The sequence below is a fragment of the Symphalangus syndactylus genome, chromosome 12 (assembly GCF_028878055.3).
Source record: "Symphalangus syndactylus isolate Jambi chromosome 12, NHGRI_mSymSyn1-v2.1_pri, whole genome shotgun sequence".
Taxonomy (NCBI): Eukaryota; Metazoa; Chordata; class Mammalia; order Primates; family Hylobatidae; genus Symphalangus; species Symphalangus syndactylus.
The window spans coordinates 90,514,872-90,540,106 of record NC_072441.2 but is presented as its reverse complement, the minus strand read 5'-3'; the positions used below and the strand labels follow the sequence as shown (position 1 = coordinate 90,540,106).

At 48.7% G+C, this 25,235-nt stretch overlaps 2 protein-coding genes across 10 annotated transcripts in view; one reads left to right on the top strand and one right to left on the bottom strand.

The window, feature by feature from the left end:
• LOC134734494 (carboxyl-terminal PDZ ligand of neuronal nitric oxide synthase protein) overlaps positions 1-25,235 on the bottom strand; it is a 319,684-nt gene that overhangs the window by 3,956 nt on the left and 290,493 nt on the right. For 3 of the 9 annotated variants that reach the window (XM_063627156.1, XM_063627157.1, XM_063627159.1), the window contains 4 exons: positions 21,871-21,912; positions 17,247-17,412; positions 15,582-15,734; positions 567-894 (listed from right to left, as the gene is read on the bottom strand). In XM_063627156.1, coding sequence (XP_063483226.1) covers positions 567-894; positions 15,582-15,734; positions 17,247-17,412; positions 21,871-21,912 — 689 coding nt within the window. The other 6 variants (XM_063627160.1, XM_063627161.1, XM_063627158.1 and 3 more) reach the window with 5 other exon arrangements.
• Positions 5,909-8,754, top strand: SPATA46 (spermatogenesis associated 46). The gene is made up of 3 exons (XM_063627190.1): positions 5,909-6,079; positions 7,362-7,475; positions 8,149-8,754. Exons 1-3 carry the CDS (start codon positions 5,977-5,979, stop codon positions 8,715-8,717), a joined length of 786 nt encoding a protein of 261 aa, XP_063483260.1. The 5' UTR covers positions 5,909-5,976; the 3' UTR covers positions 8,718-8,754.

Genomic DNA, 25,235 nt, shown 5'->3' with positions numbered 1-25,235 from the left:
AAACAAGGCCTGGAAAAGCCTGTTGGTAGAAGGGGGAAGAACAGGAGGGCTGCTACAGGGGGCTTCTCCCACTCTGCCCTAGTGGGCTCTGACAGGTGCAGGCTTCTCCACAAGCAACGGGCTAGGGCAGAGGTTCTCAGCTATGGCTGGGCATCAGAATCTACCTGGGGAACTTCTGGGCAATAGTTGGGTTCAAATCCAGCTCTGCCAAGTACTAACTTTGTGACCTCAAGCTATTTACTTTGCCTGTCTGAACGTGAGTTATCTGCAGGATGGAAATATCATCTACCTCCCAGGGCTGCTGGGAGGGTTAGTCAAAATGATGCAACTAAAGCCTGCAGCACAGAGCTGAGGACATGGTGGACACTCAGCAACCTTCAGCTGTGGCTGCAGAAGGTGAAGCCAGCTCCCGAGAACGTGGCCTGATCCTGCAGCTTTTCAGTACAGGACAATCTCACATCCCCTCCCTCGGGGCTTTTCTCCTGTGGAGACACTGCAGTTTGTCCCTGTACCTTTTCAAGTGGGTCCACAGAGGGGCATGGATGTTGGGCGGGTGAGGGGCTCACCTTTCATCCTCTAGCCAAGTCCCTGGAGCCGCGTCAGCCCCACTGGCCAGCTGTGCTCCTGCAGTCTTGTTGATCTCTGTCACACCCACACTGCCCAGGCTGGAGGGCTCCTTTCTCCGCAGGAAGTCATTCACTTTGGCCCCCATGGCTTTGCCCAGGTTCTTGAGGTGCTGGCTGCTGCCCATCCAGAGTCCTGGCCCCCCAGGCTCAGCAGAGCCCAGAGGGGCAGAGCCGGGGGCCACGGGCTTGGACAAGTGGGGGAAGGAGCGGCTGGCCTGGAGCTTTGGAGTGAGGGCTGTGTTCAAATTCTCAAACATGCCGTGGTCAACTATGAACAAAGAGGCAACAGAGAGACATGATGAGGAAAGGGGAGTGGTACCTGTGCTCTATCATTCAGTTTTTCCTTATCCAACACCCAAAACTTGTAACTTCCAAAGCTTTGGAAATATTCAAGAAAGAGCCAGCAAAGACACTCTTGAACTTTCTAGTGCAGTTTTCTTGATGGGAGAGGAACTAGAAATTCTAGCTCTGCCCCACCCAAGTTAATCAGTGACTAATGCTAGCCATAAAAAAATAAAGTTGTTCCTGTAAACCTGCCTCCTTGACTCATGGGCTTGGCCCCTTTACCTTGGAGTCACCACGCCCTTTGGAGTAAAGAAAAAATGAGGATGAAGCAATGAAACATGACATTTTTACATCGCTGTAAGCACGTGCTGAGCTCTCAGTGGGTTGGAAGCTGGTGAAGGGACGGCATGGATGACGCTTGGTGTTAGAAGCTCCCCATTGAAGGCCATGAGTATAGCACATATTCTCCCCAAAAATGGGGCAGCAGCTCCTCAGGTCTACAGAGGTGGGACTTGAGCGAGTGGGCCAACTCTTGCAGAGGTGCTAAGTGGTGGTTCGGAATCAGTTTGTACCAAATGGATAGGTACTCGGTGCCAGTGAAGCACAAGGATCCCAGTGAACATCAGCTTACTTAATCCTTACAACCACCTAGGGAGGTGGTGTGTGGAAGGATATCTACCTACAGATGAAGCCTGCAGGACTCTGCGTAATGCAGTGCTGTGCCTGAGGTCACACAGCTAAATACTAGCGGGGCTGGAGCTAGAACTCAGGCCTTCTAACTCACAGCTCAGGGCTCTGTCCACAACTTTGCCCTGCTATAGATTATGGAATAGCTGCCTATATATGCCTGGTACATGGTCCTTCTTGTAGGGATCCTCTTTGAATTAACTCAAAAAGCTGGGTATAAACCTATTAGGTTGTAAAGATTTGCAAGGCAGAGGCCATGCCTCATTCATCTTTGTATCTTCAACACCTAGCCTGAGTTTGGTACATAGCTGTGCTCAATACAGATCTTGAATCGCCAAAACCCATTTTGTAGATAGAAAACTGTGGTGGCCAAGGTGGTAGCTTAAAAGTTTGTTATTGAAATGACTGGAGCTCCAGGCTCTAAGCCATGCTGTCCACACACTCACACTTGGCCATCCTCTCCCTATCTGGAAATCCAGCTCAGTCATCAGGCAGCCAGGCCCACTCTGAGGCCTTGGAATCTGGTTAAAGGTTTCTGTCTACACCAACTACCCCAGATATGTTGTCAGTCTGAGGAAAGGAGATTGCTCGATCATTTGATGACTAGGCTCCTTTCCTTGTCAACACCTCTGCTAAGTGTCTATTCTCACTGAGCCTCTTCTAAGAGTAACTGGGGTTAGGGTGTACTTTTTCTTCTGCTGAATTTTTGTGTAAAGCAGTTCTTTCTGCCCTGCACTGCTGCATCCTGGGCCAGTGGAAACCTTTCTTGTGGTTTCAGTGGTGCTATCCTTTCTAGGCCAACTACCTAGATACACCATATTCTAAGGGCCTTTGGGTGGCAGAGAGGAAAACCTGTGGGAAGTGGAGTGGAGACTACTCTCTGCGGATGAGCCCTGTAGCCTTCACCACTGCAGGGTGAGGACCTGCCAGGGAACAGCATGACAGCATCCCTGGGACACAGGGCCCAAGCTGGCTGGGCTCCGGATAGACCCACCACACCAGCAGAAGCTTCCAGCCTGCTCCACAGCAAGCAGGGTCATCAACTCCTGATGATTCTCCTAAGTGTGTATCTTGCCACGTCATCCACTTTGGCACAATTTGCCTGTCAGGTCCCACATCCTTCTTATTCTCTTTAATCACGTCATCCACAAACTAGCAAAGAAGATTTGGAAACTAAACCATTTAACTATTTTCCCCCAAACCAGAAAGTACATAGACAACAATGAAACTGTACGAAATGCCCGGGGAAGGCAATTTGCCACCACTTCCCAAATCAGACATTTCCCTGATGGTCTCCTTATTGGTTTAAAGTGACTTTTCAGAGCAGACATACTCGTTTTTAAAAAGGCAAGCACCAAAAACACCTGTCAAGGTGATTAGTAAATTATAAGCTATTATTATTTTTAAAACACTCTTTGTAATAAACAGAACTCTGGATTATGCACCATTTGGGATTTCCTGTATTTTTTGCTTTCTACCCTTCATAACATAGTCTGTAATGCACTGAATTCTCAAGTAATGTAAAGATAGCCTACCATGCACTCCCTTTACCCTTGTCTAAGTCTTTCCAGTAAATACACCTTGTCTTAAAACGGTAAGTTCCTTGAGGGCCATAGCGTCTGAAGTGTTTCTTTATCTTCTACAATGCCCAGCTTAGGGTCTTGCACGATAGTAGGCATTTAATAAGTTTGTTTAATTGAATTTGACCTTTATATGAATTCTTAAAAATTGCATGATGGACTGACGTTGTAGGGAAACTGCTCACAAGTCTTTTTCCATTTTTACAAACCACTCAAAACCCCCTCTATGGGAGTGGTCTTCAGGGGCTCTGGAGGTCAGACCTGGAAAACTGCCCTTCTATTCAAAGTGAAAGTGGGGCTCTGGCTGGGGGTCCCTTTATCCCTATGTCTGAGGATATGCAATGGGTCCCTTTCTTGATGATGACGCTAATGACCCCCACATATTATCTCTCTTGCTTCAGGACTAGAGGCTTGATGGTTTAGAAAATAATGGCAATGGAGGAGAGAGAGATGACTGGACCCCAGCCAGGTGGCCCTCCCAACAGTACCCCCCAACATGCACACACCCAAGCAGAGGAGGGCATCTGGGGATGTAAGTCATCCACAAAAGAACAGGATATCTTACCTGTCCGAGAAAGGGGCTCGGAAAGCAGGTGGGAAACAAACAAGAGAAAGACACATTTTACGTAGTGACCAGTCACTTTCAGAGTGTCACCTCCTGCCTGGGCCACCAGCACCAGCATACCTCGGGAGGACACAGCACACAAGACAGGGGACCTGCTACAAGGAGTGGTGCACACCCTGGAACCACCAGGCTTCCACAAACTTTTCAGTGACTAAACCAAAACCGGGTCGCATTTTAAAAACTCTACACAGGCACTGAGAGATTCCACCTCCCATATTTCCACCCAGTATTTTGAGCCCCCTTTACGATAAGTCTGAGGTTCCAATGGGAGAGTCTGAAGTTGGCAGTGGGGGAAATGTGATGGGTCAAGACAGAAGGCAGTTCCAAGTCCTCGGGGTCCTGTGTGCATCACTCACAAGTATGCTATTCTCCATATGTCAATCACTGGGTTTTAGCCAGGAAGATGTTCATCCACTCCAGTTTAGAGTCTAAACTAATAACATGGGAAAGCCAAGTAGCAGAGAGGTTTGCCCAATATCACACAGGTAGCTCATGGCGGAGTGGGGTTAGAAGTCACATAAGCTGATGCCCAGACTCACGAGCTTTCTCTACACCATAATGGACCAAATGAAATTGCTGATACCCCCCAAACTGCCAAAGTATGTGGCTTCAACTTACTTGCCAATACACACTAATGCTCCAAACCAGGCTATCTGGGAGGAACACGAGGGGAATCGTGTTCTCCCATTGTCCTTCGAATGTTTCAGTACTGTGAATAAATACACACAGGAAGACAACTCTGGGCTCTCACGTGCAGAAGCTAACTCACACTCCATTCACACATGCTCGACGGCACTGCAAAACAAGCCCATCACTATTTCCAGAGTGGCCATAGCTCCCCATGCAGCATAAACATACCTGCCATTTAGATCTGCAGCCCTGTTCTGTATCTAGTTGACATGTTGTGATAATCTAGAAAGGGGTGCCTTCAGCTTATCTTCCAAGTGTCACAATCATCTTTCACCTTATTCCACACCTCGCTAGCACACAAAGTTGTTATAGGACAAGTGAAACAAAGAGGCAACCTTGCCTCTCTGGAGTCCCAGAGTCTCCCCATCAAACTGACTTAAGCAGTGAGCAAAATAGTAGTGAATAAGCCACCCACTTGTGTTTCAGTCGCTTGCTAAAAAGAGCACCAACCACTGAAAACAATATTTGGTCCCTGTTCTTAGGAAATACACATTGAAGTACTTAGGTATAAAAGGACATAGTGTTTATAACTTACCTTCAAATAGTTCAGAGAAAAAATTAAGTATATACACATACACATGGGGCAGGGAGCAGGAGGAAGGGGACAGATACAGCAAATGGGGTAAAATGTTAATAGGAAAATCTGGATACAGGGCGTAAGGGTGTTCTTTGTATTCATTTTATTTTTGCAACTTTTGAGACAGAGTCTCGCTCTGTCACCCAGGCTGCAGTGCAGTGGTGCTATCTCAGCTCGCTGCAGCCTCTGTCTCCCAGGTTCAAGCGATTCTCCTGCCTCAGCCTCCCAAGTAGCTGGGATTACAGGTGCCCACCACCATGCGTGGCTAAATTTTATATTTTGAGTAGAGACGGGGTTTCACCATGTTTGTCTGGCTGGTCTTGAACTCCTGACCTCAAATGATCCACCTGCCTTGGCCTCCCAAAGTGCTGGGATTATAGGCCTGAGCTACTGCACCCAGCCTATTTCTGTAACTTTTACAAATTTGAATTTCCAAAGAAAATGTGAAAAATATATAAACCTCAAAAAAACAAACTAAAACAAAACAATAAAAATATTTGCTGACAGAGATTAGGCTGATAAAGGAGAAGAAAAGGAAGGAGATTATTCAGACAGGACAGAGGTTTCCAGGGCTGGGGGGGTAGACAGTGTTGACACAGAAAACTGACGATAATAAAGATAAAAGGGGACAAACAGACAGCATCACTATAGTATCTCTACTATATTCTTCTCTCTGGGTATTCTCAATCAGGGCCTGCCACTGGGCAATGGCAAGTCAAAAACAATCTTTACACATTTTAATCTTGCTTGCAGTAGACTCCATTCATCTTCCAAAGGGTAACCTAGTTGGTAGTGGAATCATGTGCCTTGTGACATCAACTGTGCTCAGAATGTTTATCCTCTGGACAAGCCAGCCAGCCTCTCCAGAGCAGCCGTGTGATCTCTGTACCCTGCAGTGGTCAGAATATGGAGAACTTCTCACTCCTCAGCATCTCTGGACCTCCAATCTCTTCCTCCACCCTGAGTGCTTTTCCCGACATCATGTTCTCTCGTGCCACCAGCCTGCCAGGTAAACTCTGGTGCCACTAGGGCCACAAAGATGTGGTTTTTTTTGAAGCTTTTAATTGAGTACCCTACCAGATCATGTTATAGGACCACGATTTAGTGAGAAAGTCAAATTACAAATGGGGAGAAAATAATTTTTCAAAATGCTGCATTTGTGGTAAGTAGTTACTGCTGTGCATTGATTTTTGGTAAGGGAAGAAAGGTGAAAACTTTTTTTTTTTTTTGAGACAGAGTTTCACTCCTGTCGCCCAGGCTGGAGTGCAATGATGTGATCTTGGCTCACTGCAACCTCCACCTCCTGGGTTCAAGTGATTCTCCTGCCTCAGCCTCCATTTATCATCAAGTTTTTCCCCCTACAGTGTGCATGAAATCTCAAGGTGGCAGTATGTCTACATAGAGTAGAAACTAGTTTTAGCTCTGTTTTGACAAGCTTGGAGACGATTTGGAGTTAGCCAAATCAGAGAAGCCTAAGCAGCAGGGCAAACTGATGAGCACATCATGAAATAAAGTTGGACACCCTGAGGACTCCCTGTTCAAAATACAGTCCTTAGACTTGCAACATCTGCATCATCTGGGAGCTTGTTAGAACTGCAGAATCTCAGGTTCCCACCCCAGACCCACTGAATCAGCATCTGCATTATTAACAAGATCCCCAGGAGATCCCTATACACAGTAAAGTGGAGAAGTACTGCTCAGTGGAGTAGGCCTCCTAAGCATCCATTTGTTTATATATATGACATTTATAAATTTGTCCCCCAAACTGAACACAGCTGCTATTCTGGGATTCGAGGCAGGTCAGCTTTTTGTCCAAGTGTTAGCACTCCAGGGTGTGCCATGCTGTGATGGCCCACGGGAACCCTGACTGTGGGCATGAGATATTTCAACTGGACAATCCTCAAAGCAGGCATGGAACATTGCTCTGGAGCCTGTGACTCTGGGTCCCAGGATGCCTAGGAGACCGGCAATGTGGAGAGAAGTCATCCGTGTGATGAGATGCAGGAGGGTTAGGTGAGGGGCAGGCCAGAAGAGAGGTGTCATCTGGGCCACATCATAAATCCCACTTTCCAGAGGATCTTTCTGAGGCATGAATGAAATGGCCCCATTCAGAATTCCCCAGGATGTCATCCAGAATAGCTCTGCCTGGCTGAGTTCGAGAGGTCACTGTTCTGTTTCAGCTTTGAGATGCCTTGAAGTACAGAGGTTGAGCCCCTAGGTATGCCTGGGAGAGTCCCAGGAAGTGGAATCCCAACCTTGCTCAGCTCATCAGTGTTTCTTCTGTAACCCAGACATTGCAAAGACAGCAGTACCCATTGAGGCATCCAGCCCAGCTCAGGCCCTGCCACCCCAGTACCAAAGCATCACTGTCCGGCAAGGGATACAGAACACAGTGCTCTCACCAGGTGAGGCCTTCACTGACTCTGGGTGGGAATGTGTGAGAGGTTAGGGATGAAAAGGGGCTGCTTCCCTAAGGAAGCAGAGGTGTCTGGAAGCTGGACCCCCATGCGCGGCCTTGTCACCTGTAGCCTCCTATCTGGCCCTTCTTCCTTTGGTAGACACCCACAGGCCTGGGGCTCTCGCCTTGCCTCCCCTCTCCTGTCTCTGAAACTGGTGTTCAAGAGCAGCTTCTGGCTGAGTGGGCTGTGGAGGGATCAAGATGAGCAGTGAGGCTGAAAAAAGGGTCACAACCGTGGGTGGCAAAAAGAGGGACTGTGGGAGGCCGCCGGTCTGGCTGTCCACTGGGTCACCTGTCTGTGTCTATCCTTAGAGGAGTCAGTGGACATGGTGTCTCCAGGAAGGGAAGGCCTTGACAAATACCAAGGCTTACCAACTAAAAGCAGCCTCTCCTGCCCCAAGATCCAACGGCCCTTTGTATCCCTAGAAAAAGAATGCAGTGAGAAGGAATGCCCTCGGCTGCTCTTCCCACCGTCTTGCGTCTGCTCTCAGAACTGCAATCGTGGTGGGGTGGAGGTAACCGAGGTCATGCCTGATGTTTGCCTTCTTACCTTTCTGCTCCGGCATCCTTGGCTCCACTGCTCCCTGCCAGAGACTCAGACCTGGTCCTTTCCTTTGCAGACTGCAGCTTGGGGGACACCCAGCACAGAGAGAAGCTGAGGCGGAACTGCACCATCTACCGGCCCTGGTTCTCCCCCTACAGCTACTTCGTGTGTGCAGACAAAGAGAGCCAGCTGGAGGCCTACGACTTCCCAGAGGTGCAGCAGGATGAGGGCAAGTGGGACAACTGTCTTTCCGAGGACATGCCTAAGAGCATCTGTTCGTCCTCTTCCTCCCCAGAGAACACTTGCCCTCGAGAAGCCACCAAGAAATCCAGGCATGGCCTGGACTCCGTCACATCCCAGGACATCCTAATGGCTTCCAGGTGGCACCCAGCACAGCAGAATGGCTACAAGTGTGTGGCCTGCTGCCGCATGTACCCCACCCTGGACTTCCTCAAGAGCCACATCAAGAGGGGCTTCAGGGAGGGTTTCAGCTGCAAGGTGTACTACCGCAAGCTCAAAGGCCTCTGGAGCAAGGAGCAGAAGGCCCGGATGGGAGACAGGCTCTCCTCGGGCAGCTGCCAGGCCTTCAATAGTCCTGCTGAACACCTTAGGCAAATTGGCGGTGAAGCCTACTTATGTCTCTAGAGAGATGCCAATAAAGTTAGTCACAGCCTTCTGTCCAGTCTGAGGTCACCCCACACAGCCTGCTGTCCTTCCCAGAACCCGGCTCCCATCACCTTTGGCTAATGGTTGCCCAGCAACACCAGGCACACACCCTCCTCTTTCTCTTTTAAAAATAAAGACAATACCTGAAGTTTGGGAAAATACTCTAAGGCAGAGGTTCTCAAAGTAAGGTGCCCAGCTGGCAATAACAGCACCCCCTGGGAACTCTCAGGCCCTCCTCAGACCTACTGAATCAGAAACTATGGGGCTGGGGCTGGCGGTCTATGTTCTAACCAGCCCTCCAGGTGACTCTGATGCAGCTCAGCTGTGAGAAGCACTGCTCTAGGATTCTGGCCTCTGCTTGGTTCCTATGTGGTCAGTCCTTGCCCCACCCTGGGAAGAAGGGGCTGGATGCCCTTTCCTATTTGCATGGGGAAGAATCTCTGTGGTTTTAAAGGCTTCTTTGATGGTAGATCTTCTGAGGGAGGGGGAATGTGGAGGACAATATGCCTCTGAGTATAAGGCAGGTAAGAGGCAGATGGGGCTGAGCTCATCCGGGGCTGAGCTCACAGGTGCTACCATCATTCACTTAGAACAGCCATCTAGTGCTGGAGCAGAATAGAATCAGTTTCGACCCAGGAGACGTCTTTTCATGGCTGCTTTGAGCCAGGTGAAAATAGGCAGGTAAACGTGGGAATCTATTGCTTCCTGTTACCAAGTAATATGCCCAGTGGGCAGCCCTGACTCTGCTTCCATTTCTGAGTGAACCTCCTGGTCCATCTGACCCAGAAAGATGGATAAGCATCAGGGATGCAGCAAGGACATCTCTCTTCACTGTAATGTGGTTTTTAAAAAGCACCAAATGCTTGCTGGTCATCTTTTCAGGCCTCATTTACCTCTTGCTTCACCTTCCTGATGACTCAGCGGCCCCTCCACTGCAGTGGGCACTGCCTTGCAGGGACCCTGGCACAAACCCTCCCCTGGTCTCTGCCTCCCTCAGGGCTTGGCCAGCAGGTGGCGTGGAGGGTCCTCCCTCACCTCCCAAAGGCTTTTCCTCCAGAGTCTTATCTGTGGATTAGCAGAGCTGCTCTGCTTATCAGTGTGCTGCTAAAATCTCATTTGTGGTTCTCTCATTCCCCCACAGAGTGGGAGGGAGGCTGGGCTCGATCCCCATCACATCATATACTGTGAGACCACTGTGGCCCTGTGCCCTCGAGCCATGCTTCTCACCCCATTCTGTCCCCAGCCCCACCCAGCCTGCATCCCAGAGTCCGCTTGACTGCCAGGCTCCAGCTGGGCTGGGAGCCAGGACAAGGTCACAACCTGTCCAGTCCAGTGTGCAGGGGTCTCCAGGCAGCCCTGACATCATTCCCAGGATCCTGTGCCCTGAAAGGGCAGATGAGTGGCTCTGGGCAATCTTTTTAATCCTCACTCTGAGCTACTGTTGTCTCCTGTCCTTTGCCAACCCCATGCTCCCTTCTCTATGGCATCTGTACAACAGGCATAGGACACGTCACGAGAAGGAAAACAATCAGGCCAGGGACTGAGCCCAGGGGCCATGGCAGTGCCCATCCCGCCTGCCAGCTGTTCGTGGTTAGTGTCTTCTCCCTAAAGACAAGGCGTTTTCCACATTCCACATTTAATGTTGTATCAATGTAACCCCAGGAATTTTCTCAGTACAGAGCTAAGTTTTAGCAGAGCAGGAAAAAGCACCCAGCACTGTACTGAGCAGCACAGGTGCAGGTAGAAGGAAGCTCCCTAAAAGGGAAATTGTGCTGTATCCTGGGTCACTGCCAGGCACTCTCTACCAAGTGCTTTTGATATGCAATCTCATTTACTTTCCATAGTAGCTTTGTATGGCTTATACTATCCCCATTTTCGAGATGAGAATACAAAACTCAGTTCAGTTCACTTAGTCAGAAAAGAACAGAGGGCATGTGAACCCAGCTGATCTAACCTTTTGAACTTTCTCTCTAGCCTGGGCCTGACAAAGCATCAGGCCTAACACATCCTCTGCCTGAAAAATGGCTAAAAGTTCCAGCCAAAGTGACCTGGCTTCTCTAAAGTCTGTTCTGTATGATCCCACAGCTCCTCATTCCTCAAACACTCCCTCCTTTAGCAGCCTCCTCTGCCGTTTCATTTGTACTCCTTGCAGGGAAGCCTACATTCCCATGAGTCAGGACTTTGTGCTGAGCTGTGTCACAGCGATACCATGATCCCCCACAAGGTAGGTATGAGGAGGAGCTGTTTTGTCCCCAATATGAACGTTTTTGGAATGGGCCTATTCAGACTTCTACCAACTACATATTTCAAGCATTTAGTCATGAAGTCAGTGAAATAGTATAATCTTTTTTTTTTTTTTTTCCCCTTGAGACAGGGTCTCGCTCTACCATCCAGGCTGGAGTGTGCAGTGGCATGATCTCGGCTCACTGCAACCTCCGCCTCCCAGGCTGAAGCCATCCTCCCACCTCAGCCTCCCAAGTAGCTTGGACCACAGCCACTCACCACCATGCCTGGCTAATTTTTATGTTTTTATTTTATTTTTATTTTTTTGTAGTAACAGTCTTTCCCCACGTTGCCCAGGTTGGTTCAAATTCCTGAGCACAAGCGATCCACCTGCCTCGGCCTCCCCAAGTGCTGGGATTACAGGCATGAGCTGAATAATCTTGATTATACAGTTATACAGTTATATTGGCAAATACCTATGATGTAGTAATTGTTCAAGCACTCAGAACTTGATGCTGGCCAGGTGTGGTGGCTCATGCCTGCAATCCCAGCACTTTGGGAGCCCAAAGTGGGAGAATTGCTTGAGCTCAAGAGTTTGAAACCAGCCTGGACAACATGGCGAAACCCGTCTCTACAAAAAATATGAAAATTAGCTGGGTGTGGTGGCACACACCTGTAGTCCCAGCTACTCGGGAGGCTGAAGTGGGAGGATCATGGAGCCCAGGGAGGTCAGGGCTGCAGTGAGCCATGACCATGCACTCCAGCCTGGGCGACAGAGTGAGACCCTGCCTTAAAAAACCCCCAAAAATAAAAAGCCCCGAAACCCAAAACCAAAAAACAAACTGGCTGCTACTACCCACGTATTCTAATGATATTTGAAGTTTGAAAAAACCTGGGATTGGCAGAGTCAGCAAAAATGGGTGTAGACGATGGTTTCCCAATCTCGGGACTACTGACGTTTGGGGCTGGATGATTCTTTGTTGTGGGGGGCTGTCCTGTGCATTGTAGGATATTGATCAGTATCCCTGGCTTCACTCACTACATGCCAGTAGCTTTGTGACAACCAAAAACATCTCTAGACATTGTCAGATGTCCCCTGGTGAGGCAAAATCATCCCTAGTTAAGAACCACTGATACCTCTGATCCCGCAGGGCTGATCTATATAAAGTGCAAATGAAGCCACCATCTTCCTCTCCTCCTACAGGGAACTTGTGAATCTTTCCTCAATCCCATACCCTTGGGAACCATGTCACAGAGCTGATGCCACTTGGCTTGGGAAGTGGGGTGGAAGCGAGGGGGAGAGAAGGAACAGGTGGAATAGAAGCAGCAAGAAAAGACAATGGAAAAGCTTTTAGAAATAAGAAAGGTTTATTTAGCAAAAGCCACTAGACTAGTGACAACATCCAGGGAGTAAGTGCACTTACATTAACAGAATCTTTTCCCAGAGAGTTGATCCAACAGAGTTAATGACACAACAGCTTTAGGAATTAGAGTGCTAGTGGGTAGAGGGTTAGGAGGAAGCAGTCAAGCAAAGAGTAAATAAAAGGAATACAACTCCTAAACAAGATCAGTTGAGAGAAATGAGGCTAGGAAGAGGTTTTACAGAGAGAGCATTGATATAAGCAGGAATATAAGGAATATAATTTTTAATCCCAATATACAGTCCATCCAGTGCGGAGAAATTCTTTCCTGGCTCCATAACTGTGGCAGCCTCCTGTGCACGAGAGTCTGCTGGCACCTGGGGCAGGCTGGGGCAGGCACCAATAAGGTTAGCACCCCTGGTGTCCATTTGTCCTCCATATAGGGCAGAGTAGAAGAATGAAAAAGAGGAAGGCAGAGTTGAGTTAGCAGAGCAAGAAGCAAGGAGGGAGGACAGGGTGACATCGTTGGGAAGTCAGGTCTGCAATGTTCCCTTTCCTGCCCCGTTGGCCCTGATGGAGGGTCGGTGGCTGGTGATCCTTCAAGGCTCCTAGATCTGTCCTTTGTCTCCCATCTCCACACACCAAGTATGCACTGGTTTGGGTCCACTAGGGAGGATGCCAGTACACAAACTAGTCCTCCAGGGAGGGCCTGAATTGGGGAAAGGGAGGGGCCCAGGCAGGAAGAAACCACCATGGAACACCCCAAGGGCAAGAGTCTTGGATGGGTCCCAAAGTCAGCAACACAGATAACTAATTTCTCCAATTCTTTAATTTCTCCATTTCGTTTCCTCTATCCAATCTCAAGTTTTTACAGGCCATTTAGAAATGGCCTTCCTCACCCACTCCCTGGCCACATCCCACACAAGCCCTCTCCATCCACATTTCATACACCTAATCCACTGGCCCCTGGCTTTATCCTCAGCTCCTGCTTACGTCCAGAAAACGGACTTTTCACTCCTCTGGAAGTTCAAAATCTTAATAATCTAAGAGGTCTTGGACTCAAGGAACCCTGGGTTAGATTTCATAAGCCAGGTAGGCTCAGCCACACTGGATTCTGACAGCTGCTCATTTAGTTTCATGGATCTCACTTTCCTGGTTCTTCCTTCTCCGTGTAACTGTACCTATTTCCAATGGCAAATTAGATCAAAACAAAACAAACAGAACCATGCCTCTCCAACTAAATGCATGTTAGAAAACACAAATCTGTGGCTGATTCAAACACCCTGGAGATCCCCACTCTTTTCTGTCTGGTCACAACCCTACATATATGTACACACCTTCCCTCACACATGTATATATAAACACATGTGCACACACACACACAACACACACACACACACACACCACCCGATCCTATTTCCACTGACACCCTGATGCACCAAGGAAGGCTAACATAAAACTGAATTTATTTCCTTTAATTTGGACTTTCTGGGCTACGAGAAAACCAACTGTGGCCATTAGAAGAGGGCTGCACTTTTATTTGTATACATTCTAAAGCAAAGCTAGGGTCGATGAACTCCATTTTGGGACAATCATATCCTTGCCGATTGACCCTCCAATAATACTGCAGTTTGCATCTGTACCTTGTTGTCTAGGATGAAGACTTAATTCCCTGAACATATGACTCTAGCAGGTCTCAGCAATCTCTTCAGGCATTTGAAAATCTGTTAACAGCCACTTATGGCCTTACATGAGCAAAGGAGCTTTTCCTCATTGCCCCAGCCAGCCCGTTAAGGAGTGGTGATCCTTAGGCAAAGCCTAGATCATAAAAGATAAGACAATTGCACATGGCACTTTTTACAGGTGTGCCCAAGGCACGCACCCAGAGAGATGGGCCAAGGGTGGCAATGGCTGTGGTCCCTGACCCAAGTGGCAGTGATTCAAAAGAGTGGACAAAAACAGTCTCACAGTCTCAGCTATCAGCCTGCATTCACTCTTTTTTTTCTTTCTCTTTTTTCTTTTTTGCAGTAAAAACTGACCACCACTGCCCAGTGGAGGGGACAGGTTGAGAGGTAAGGCTGGGGGCTCTGGTCCTCTGGGGCTTTCAGAGAGGTAAAGTGCTGCAAAAGCTTCAGCTTGACAGGACACAGGGGGAGGTGAGGGGCACTTCCCAGCTTCCATTTAGATGGGCTGGGCTACAGGCAGGAGGTGGACAGGGCAGGGCTTTCAAAACAAGAATCAGATCTAAGTGACTTGGAGCAGCAAACCAGCTGTCCTCCCCCTGGGCTCTCACACCAAGGGCCTGAACCATGTTAAAGCTTCAAGGCTCCCTTTGTAGCAACATTCAATGTCTGGCTGGAGAAAACGTTTGGATTCAGTTCCTCTAAAAGTTTATCCACTGTGACACATTCCAATTCCATGCTCACACTACAAGGACTAGCCTGGCTTTTGCGGTCCAGAGCACTCAATCTCTACAATCTCAGCAAGGGCCTGGAGAAGGAATTCCTCTCATAAAGGTAGGGGGAGGGTTAGGCAACTGGTAGCATCCTGATATCCAGAAACAAAGTACCTGAGAAGGTACGGATGGCTTCCCTTCATGGTTGGGACCATGGAGATGGGGAGAGTGAGGGGGTAGGGGGGCATCACAGACAAAGCGTGGGAGCCTGACGATGCAGCAGGTAGGGGCAGGTCCTCCAGCAGCCTGGCAGTCCTGGAGAGAGACCATCTCCTGAAGCCATGGGCTCTGGAAGGCCCTACCTCCACCACCCTCTAGTCACAAGTAGGAGAGAAGCTGATTCACCTCTGGGAATCCGATTTCTTCCCCACTTTACCCTCCAAAGCAGAATCTCAATCCTTTCCTGAAACCTCACACTCTCCCGGGCCCCGGCTGGCATTCTCCTCGGCAGCGCGCATTCACTGGGCATCCCCTACCCGGGCAGCAGCCAGACACGGCCCCTCCCGCCACGCCGCCGCCTCCATCTCCTCGCCCTCGGCACCTACACGGCGATCTCATCATCCAGGCCGTCGCCCAGCTCCTGCCTCTGCAGGACATTCAGCAGGCGCGGCAGCTCCTCCTGGGACCACGAGTCGCGCTCCTCGCTCTCGTCCGTGTTGGACTCGTACTCCGAGGCGATGCCTGACTCTCGGAACTTGATGAGCTCCAGACCGCCCAGGACCGCCTCGCCCTGCGCTGGGGGCGGGGTGTCCTCGGGCGGAAGAAAGCGAAAGCACTCCAGCTTCACCAAGCAGTCGCGCCTACCTAAGGGGCTGCCCGCAGGGTGGGCAAAGTCAGCCAAGCCCGCGCCCAGCGGCGGCGAATGCAGGTCCTCTGGCTTAGGGGTCGTGGGGTCACAGAGCACGGGCAGGGCTCCGGAGCGGAAGGTGATCTCCAGCAAGCTGTCCTGGGAGCCCACTGCAGGGGAGACAAGAGGTAGCAGAGGGGCAGCGTTAGGCAAGGTTGTTGATTTGGGATGCCCGCCTTCTGTTTTGGGATGCCCACCTTCTGCCCGCCCGTGCCCAGCAAAAGCCCTTCCCAGACCAGCTTAGCAGGACCTCCCCAGACTTTGGATCTCTTAACACTTCACCCTTCCTCCTGCCCCCACATAGCTCCAGACACACCTAGCTGGAGGGGAGGAGCTTTGGGACATGGTAAAGGCGGGGACATGAGAACCGTATGATGGTTCTGGGAGCCACTGAAGGCTCTGAATAGAGTTAGTGGTAGGAAAAAGGTAGGAAAAAGGTACCAATTGAGAGAACCATGTTAGAAGCCTGTGGTAACCTTTAGTACAATCATGTAAATAAGCATTAATTAGGATACAGCAGAGTTTCAATGAACAATCTGGAAAATCCAGAGAGGCTTCCAGGGTGGTGAAAGGCACTGGTTTCCAATCCATACCTCTGGGCTACTTTAAAAATACAGGCTCCCAGACCAGCCCTAGACCCAACGATGCAGGATCTCTGTAGGTTGGACCCAGTAAGATGCATTTTTTAAAGAGCTCATGGGAACCACTGGTATAGTCGGAACAGTTTTGCAATCCGATCGAGGTTTGAATCTTGGCTCTGCACCTTGCTAGGCCTATAACCTTGAGCTAGTTACTTAACCTCCCTGAGTCTGTTACCTCATCTGTAAAATGGCATCCCATTTTTCTGCAGCAGAACTACAGGGATTAAATGAGCTCACATGCAAAAAATTATATTACAGTTTCTGGCACGATATGTGATCAATGGGTATTTGCTGGTCCACAGCCCACACACACTCTGAGCCTGCATACAACCCACGGAAAGGCTCAAGAGGAAGGCGTGAAAATGTATTGCAATCTACAGCTGCCCAGTCCAGCCCTGGGGTGCTGAGTGTAGAGATAGCCTCTCAAGCAGGGGCCAGGCAACCTCTGCCACTGCCCAGCAGAGCGGTGCAGCCAGTGATTCCACTGCCTTATCCACTGAACAGATATACTGCTCCCAGCTTTTTCTATGTGACAGAGTCTTGAAATACATAGCGCAGAGTAGTAAACTAAGAAACAATTTGCTGTCTCCCACAGAGCTCACAGAGACCATGACACCCAATAGGTGCCGAGTATACTGTATGTTGATTGCAAAAGCTCTCTGAGAAAGAATTGGGCTGCCCTAGAACATAGAGTACCTGAGCCCCTATCAAATAGAGACTGGATGAGCACATAGCAGTGACTCCGGAGACATTCAAAGTCCAGCCCTGGGCCTGGATTAGAAGGCACCCGAGATCTCCTTTGGGCATGTGATTCTGTAATTCATTAAGTATACTAACGGGGAAACAAAGCTGCCAATGTTTTCTGTTGGAATACAGGGGCAGGTCAGGGGTCCAAGAAAGCACCACCAAAAACTTGAGGAAAGTGACACTCTTTCCAGAGCCTTCACAGAGGAAGCAGGGCTGGGCAGGGCACTGGCTTACTGGCGTTCTGTCCTGACAGCTTCAGTTCCAGCTCTTGCACCTGCTTGACCAGCAGGGAGATGTGCTGGAGCATGTCCTTGTTCTGCAGCAAAAGCTGGTGCACGCGAGCCTGGGCCTCCAGCCGCGCCGCAGCCTCAGCAGCCAATTGGTCCTTCAGCAAGTGTACCTGCAGAGAAGAGGCAGTGGCAGAGAAGACAGGACAGAGAGAAGAGAGGGACATGAATGCACATGAGAGTTGCTGGCAGATGGCCGGTACCAGAGATGCCCTCCACATTCAGTTCAAGAAGAGGCCCTTCATGGGCATCTGGGCTTATCATTCCAGAGGAGGAGCCAAAAGGAGTGGGTTCACTGGCACTGTGAAGCTGTGTGTCCTAAGGGAGGGCCATGATGCATCACTAAGGTACCACTCTGGGCCCCATACAAAGGGCAAGAGGCAGGAAAGAGCCATCGACCCCCTAGCCCTGCCACACACACACACGCGCACACACACACACACACGTGCACATATACACACAAACGCACGGTGCTCCATCCCTGCTTAGAGAACTCCTTCAGCACCTAGTATGGCATGCCATGTTGGAGGTGGAAGGGGGCACTCTTTTCTCATCCCGTCTTCTAAAAAACAAAACCAAAACTCATCTATTGACCCACTGGCTAAGAACAGTGTCACAACAGAGCCCATATAATCTTTCTCCTTCCCCCACTCACCCAAACATAGTGAGAAACAGGAAGCACTACACATGGCTTTTTAAATTAGTGAGGCAGCTGTCATCAAGCCACTCTGTAGGCGGCAGCTTCTTTCCCTGTCTTCCCTTTTTATTTGCTATGGCAGACATCTAGGACCATGATTCATACCACATACTACCAGGACCACCTGGTAGGGGTCAAACATTTGCCAACTGACTCATGAGAGGGCCTCCTCCAACCAGCCCAGAAGGGCTGAGGTGAACAGTTTGTGGAACCCTCATCAATTTCCAACCTTCTTAAGGCAGAGCAGCCGGCAGCGATGCATTCAGCATGCTTGAGGCCCAGTGGTGTCAACAGCTCTGTTCTTGGTGAGCAATACTTATGTGGAGATAAAACTCAGTGGGAGGAGACAGGGGCAACCAGACTAGGACCCTGGTTTGAAGAAACTGAGTTAGAAGGCCAATATCAGTGTTCACACATATGTGATTCTTGTGTAAAGAAGTGAATAAAGGGTTCTCCAGGGAGGGTTTCAGAAGGCCCCTGAAGAAAGGGAACTAATGAATTTTTATGGCCTGGACCAATGTAGCTTATGGGGAAAAGGGTGTTCTTGTACCAAAACCATGGTGTGGGTAAAGACAGAGCCAGGTGACTGGGGGCAGGAGAGGTGGGATGAGGATGCAGGAAGATGGATGGGGAGTTGAAAGCATTAGCTGATTCTCTTGCTCAGAAAACAAATGCTCAAATTTCTGAAGAGGAGTTTGCTTCAAAGAGATTCACATTTTTTTAGGGAGTAAAGGGCAGTGCTACCTCACAGTTGGCCACCCCTGGCCAAGTGACTTGCTGGCCCAGGGTGTGCCCCTCCCAGCAATGAGCACTCAGATAATTACTCTTGTGGATACAGTGGCTGCCTCCCTCTTGCCCAGATTGGAGGCCCTGACCTTGCTGTTGACCCTATTTCTAATTGAGTGGAGCCACAGGGGCATAATGCCTAAGGAATTTAAAGTAAATCTGTCCTCCATAAAGCTGCTAAGGACAGAACTGAGATTTTGGTCAAGAAGTCAGACTCATTTTTTTGTCTCATATTAATTGAGAGAAGATCTGGGGAGGGGTGAGAACAGGTGTGATACAGTGAAATACTTGTTTGGTCTTCATCCCTGTTTCCTGACATATAGCTCCCCAAACCCTTGAGATCTCCAGAGTGGTAAGAGTGTTTTTTGTATGCTTATTAGATGATTAGTGGTCGGGGAAGCCCTGGAAGCTTCAGGATGGGGGCTGGTCACAGGAAAGACCAAGGTATGATTAGAGCGTTGGGACTTTTCAGTTCCATGCCCCAACCTCCAGGAGGGGAGGAGCTAAAAGTTAAACTAATCACCAGTGGCCAATGATGTAATCAATCATGCCTACATAATAAAGCCTCCATTAAAAACTCAAAAGGACTGGGTTTGGGGAGCTGCCAGGCAGCTGAACATTTGGAGGTTCCTGGAGGGTGGTGCACCTGGGGAGGGCATGGGAGCTCTGCCGCCCTTTCCACAGACCCTTCCCTATGCATCTCTTCCATCTGGTGTTCATTGGTATTCCTTATAATATCCTTTAAAATAAACCAGTAAATGTAGGTGTTTCCCTGAGTTCTGTGAGTTGCTCTAGCAAATCAGTTGAGTCCAAGGAGAGGGTAGTGGGAACACCAATTTATAGCCAATTGGTCAGAGGTGTAGGTGACAAACTATTACTTGTGATTGGTGTCTGAAATGGGGGGACGTCTTGTGGGATTGAGCCCTCAAACTGTGGGATCTGATGCTGCTTCCAGGTAGATAGTATCAGAATCAAACTGAGTTAGAGGACACTGTATGTCGTCGGCAGAACTGCTTGCTTGCTTGGTGTGTGGGAAAAAGCCCCATACATTTGGTCATAGAAGTATGTTGTGACAGTATAGCAGGAAGAAACTGAGTTTGTTTCTTCCTATATCCACTCAACAGGGAAAGAAATGTCAATAATGTTTTAATCTGGATGTCAGACAGTGGGTGGCTATTAAGGTTTTCTCCTCTTTGGAAAGAGAGGCATGGAGAAATTTCAGCTGGGGGTCTCCCAAATCTATTTGGTTCTAAGGAACAGGACAACTGCTGTGGGAAGCCCACAGATAAGCCTCAGAGAAGGGTAATCTTAATCTTGCACTTATGAGTACCGTTACTTATCCCAACAAAGAGTGTCATCAAAAGGAACCTACTGAGCAAATAAAATTACTAAATTATTCATCTTTCATTTTCTTTGGAACCAAACCAACCAGACAGAAATGTGGAACAAGTCTTTTGGCAGATATAAACAAAGAAAGTAGAGAATCCTGCATACCTCTAACTGGCACTTATTGAGGGCTCTCTGCACACATGCTGCAGAGTCAGTTTCGTTTCTTTTCTTCTTTTTTGAGACTTACTCTGTCACCCAGGCTGGAGTGCAGTGGCGTGATCTCAGCTCACTGCAACCTCTGCCTCCTGGGTTCAAGCAATTCTCCTGCCTCATCCTCCCAAATAGCTGGAATTACTGGTGCCTGCCACCACGCCTAGCTAATTTTTGTATTTTTAGTAGAGATGGGGTTTCCCCATGTTGGCCAGGCTGGTCTCGAACTCCTGACCTCAAGTGATCCACCTGCCTCGGCCTCCCAAAGTGCTGGGATTACAGGTGTAAGCCACCATGGCCAGCCCAGAGTCAGTTTCCTGCTTCCCAGTCTGAACATCCCAACAGGACAGGCCATTTGAATGCACCAGACCAGGAGCTGGAGTGTTTGTCTGTTGGGTACTCCCTAGGCAGTTGTAGAAAATTCACTTCTCTCTGGACCTCAGTTTCTCCATCTGTCAACCGAGAGGACTGGCTTGAGGCTCAGACAGTTGATAATTCCACATCCAGGTTGATATCGTGGTCAGTACTAGATGCAATTTGTTAATGGCTCATTGAAGAAAACTCTCAGTTCCTCATTGTGAAGTCAGAGAATTAGAATTGAGGGTGAAGGAAAAGTCCCCTCTTACAGAAGCCAGGAAAAAAGTTGAAAGCTTTTTTTGCAGGTACCCAAGTTCCAATGGTGGAGTACCAGCAATACCTAAAAGAAGACCTTTGACTCAAATGCTTCCGATCGCAGATCCACTGGCACTAAGTGCCATGAGAAAATGCTCCTTGTACCAGATTAAATAAGAGTTTTACCTCTGTAAACCCAGTTACACTATTTCAGGTATTTTCAAGTCCTGTGAATATGTGAGCACTCGCTGCTGCTACTGCCTGAGCCATCACTAATGAGCCCTCTGCTTCTGCAGCTGTCAAAAGTGGTACTGGGCATAAGGCTCAAACCTCACGCTGTGGCAGGCTGTGCTGCAGGAGAGCCCAAACCAGGCCACACTGAGACAAAACAGCCTGGACTTCTTTTATCTTTGAGGCACAGAGTTTTATAACTATGTAGGCTCAAACTTGAAGCACTGAAACGAGGCAGCGTTACGTGAAGCCTTGGTTTGGGCAGTCTGCTACAGCCCTCTGTGCTTTGTTTCCCCATTCATACAACAGGGGCAGAGAGCACCACCTCCTCCCCACCAGATGGGATATTTTTTTGTATTTAGCACGCTTTTCTTTCAAAGAATTAAGCCCCTTTTGTAAAAGTAGACCATATTCCTTTCAGGAAAGGTACAAATTAGTGTCTCCTTTGCAGCACTGTGTTGTCTTTGGCAATGAATGTTGTACTTACATACTAAGTCAGTGATGTGGCACAGAGTGATGTGACACTAAGGCCATGCCCGGAGTGCCAGGGCTCAGATGTCCAGCTCTGCACTCTGGCCTCATCATGACACACAAAAGTCCAGCCCTGCACCCTCCAGCTCTACACTGCTTTCCCAAACTCTGAAACCCACCCTCAACCCACCCAGCCACACCAGACCATTAGCCCCTCACTCTCCAGCTTACTTGCCTGGACTCCAGCTCCTCCATCAGAAGTGAGGGCAGGGCCAGGCTGAAGTTAGGGAGTAGCAGGCACATGGAAATGGCAGTGGAGAGAACCAGAGCAATTTGCCCCACCACACACTGGACACAGAAGCAGAGGCAGGCACCGCTGTCTCAGCATGCACATGGCAGGGACTCGGGCAGTGCACGCCAGGGTGCTGGGGACTGGGAGAAGCCACAGGGACAGATGCTAAATAGAGGGCCTGGGGTGGGGATGCAGAGTTTTGTTAGCACTGTTTCTGCAACTACAGCATACATGATTGCGAAGCACAAATAACCAATTCCTTGTTCCTGAACAAGCAGAAGTGGCAGCAGGTAGAGGAGAAATCTTTAAATAGCAATACTGAACTGTACTAACACTTTCCTCATGAACAAGGCCAGGAATTGGCAAACTGTGAATAGACCTGGCTTACTTAACACTTGCCAATCAGCCACAGTGCCCAGATCAGTTCTGAGACTATGTCAGCCCAGCCCACGGCCATGCAGGTGCCAGCTACATCCCAGCTTCGATTCGAGGCTTAGCTATACTCTCATTCACACCCTTGAACTTCTGGTTCACCTAAAAGCAGGAAGCTAGTGCAGCCAGGCAAGCCTCATGCTGGGTCAGAAGAGTGGTCAGAGGGACTTGGGTATTCACTATTTACACACTGAGGTCTAACCTGGAAATACCTAAGAGTCGGTTGAATACCACCTTTGCCCATATACCCTTAAGGTCAGGGCGGGCCCCTTTGAGACCAGCTCAGAACCAATTTAGGGTAAGGCTGGGAGAGGTCTTGCGGTCTTAGACCAAATCAGGACACTGAAGGAAACCTAAGCCTGGTCCCCATGGCAACAGCAGAACTAGACTGGTCTGTGGGAAGAAATGGGGGTGGTGGAGGTGGGGGGGGACATAAATAGTGCAACAAGTGACATCAAGGGTACACTTGTCTGCAAGAAACCGTCTTTATCCTTAGATTTTTATCCAGGAACAACATAGGAGGATTTGGATGCTCTCCGAGAGAAGGAAACTATTCCCACCTGAAAGGCTGAGGTCACAGTTTTACTCATTGGAATTCTGGGGACTGCTGGTAGTTTAATAAAGACAGACAGAAGCCTTGCAGTTTGGTGGCAATAGAGTCTGACAGAACAAGTAAGAGCTGACCTCGTGCTGGAAGTGAAATCAGCCCTACCCACGTAGAGAAACCAAGCTTGCTATACTTGGTCTATTTCAAATGTGTGAAAGACGCCAAGAAGACCCACCTATTAATCCAGCTACATCTTACGTAATTGTTTTTACCCAAGGATACAGACACTAATAAAAAGCCCTTGAATTAAACACTACAAACAAAGTGGAAGAATGAACAGTGTGCAGAGAAACCTCTAACTGAAGGTCAGTTTAGGACTGAATCCATCTGCAGGACAGGAGAGCTGAAAACCAGCTGAAATGTACAATATCCCTGCTGTGGTCCTGGACAGCAAAAGCAAGATGCAAACAGAAAGAAGGTAGTCAGAGACAGATGGGCATGGCAGACAGAGGTACAGGAGTATGTTCAAGAACCTATCAGATGACCCCAACATCCTGTCCTATCTGATGATTTTGGAAGCCTAAGACTCTCCCTGAAGTCGTCTCACCAATGTGGGACACAGATGCACTATGGTGGCCTTTTGATCACCACACTGCTTGTACTGAGAGTCAAGCAGGGCAACTATATTCAACAGATACCAAGTGAGTGAGAGGCTAAGGGTGCTTAGCCTGTGGACATGTCTAGAACCGAGAGAGGCTCATGAAGCAAATCCCTAATACCACACCCTTTCCTTCCCCTAGATTCATTGTCTTCTAGGAGAGATGCAATTAAAACAGGGCCAGGGCAGGATTTCCCATGGAGACTGACAATTGATTCTATGCCAGAAAACCACTCTTAAGGTTTCATCCTGACTGTGGTAGACCTGTGATAAGTTACATGTCTTGTTGCTTTGGACATTGAATGCTTCCTTCCACTGCCACAACACTCTTGTGTGGATTACACATTTGCAAATAGTTTCTCTCTAGTACTTAGCAGTGACTTCGAATTCAAATGCCTCCCTGATAAAATCATATCATGAATATGCATCAAGCCCATTCTTAGATAAATAATAATTACTTGGCAATTGATACGCTGCAAAATAAAAGTATTATGTTCTGTATTCAATGGGAAACTTGTAGAAATGAAATGAGTCTGAGAATGGACCCATGCTGCAGTGCTTAGTCTTTGTGCTCCTGTCAACCGTCACGCTAAGGAGGGGATTCTCAGACTGCTATGCCATCATTAACTATAGGAGATGGCTTCTTTTATTTGACAAAGAGAAATGATTTTTTTCTCCAAATATAAGAAGCCATTAATGACATTCCCCCTCTCCGTTGCTGTTTTGGGAACACCTGCAAATCCTCCTAGCATCACGAGATATCCTTTTGTTTCATGGTAAGACTTTTAAAAAAGACTCCAATAACTTGAGAGCTGTGTCCCATTGACTCTACTCTCCTGAAACCTGGCTGCAAAAGTCATCCATGAGCCTTGCATCTCAGGCCCAGGTCAGGAGACCGTGTTACAAGAAGGTCTTCTTCAAACCCTGAGTCATAGCAGATCCTGTTATGGCCAGGCTGCCAGATGCCTCCTCAAGGTGGAAAGGTGGAAAGGATATCTCTGGCTGGATGATTCAGTCCACTCAAGAGCCAGGACAAGAGTAAGCAGAAGACATAATAGAGAGCAATAAGTGCTCCCTGGAGAAGTCTGCTCCCTGCCATTCTAGAATGCAGAAAACCTAAGTGGTCAACAGTCTGGTCAAGCAAATTTAGAATGTTGATGCAGGCTGCCTTGCCAGATCCTTTACCAATTCTCCCAAGCCCCAACTGCCCCCTCTCCTAAGATCTTCATGCACTCATCAGGTCCTGAACCTGCCTCTCGCCTCAGGATTCAGCCTGGGGTATGAATGAATGTCTTCACCATTCCCTGAGTGCCCATGATAGAGAGGAAGCTCAGACTTCCCAAGAAAGATGTGGACTACAGCGCCCTCTATAGAAAGCAAACAGGAGGAATCCCTGCTGAAAGCAGCAAGGGAAATCAGCTCACCCTCCCCTGTAATGTAGCAGCCCCCCAACAAGTTTTTTGGGGCACAAACACCACCTTGATTCTGAGATCTAAGCCAATTCTTTTCATTACGGCTCAAATAATACACCTGAATTCCTGTAAGTTAAATCCTACAATAATGAATTCCAATCAAATACTGCCTGGAATAAGTAGATCATAATGAAGGCTGGGAAACTTGTCATAGACAGGGAGACTGGGATACTAGGGTAGTAATCTTTTTACAACGGTG

What these genes read in the sequence shown, in the direction of transcription:
- SPATA46 (XM_063627190.1), top strand. Translation starts at nt 5,977, where the DNA reads ATGGAGAACTTCTCACTCCTCAGCATCTCTGGACCTCCAATCTCTTCC. An exon ending in TCGTGCCACCAGCCTGCCAG is followed by an intron (nt 6,080 to 7,361) that starts GTAAACTCTGGT and finishes TCTGTAACCCAG; the next exon opens with ACATTGCAAAGACAGCAGTA. An exon ending in GAACACAGTGCTCTCACCAG is followed by an intron (nt 7,476 to 8,148) that starts GTGAGGCCTTCA and finishes TTTCCTTTGCAG; the next exon opens with ACTGCAGCTTGGGGGACACC.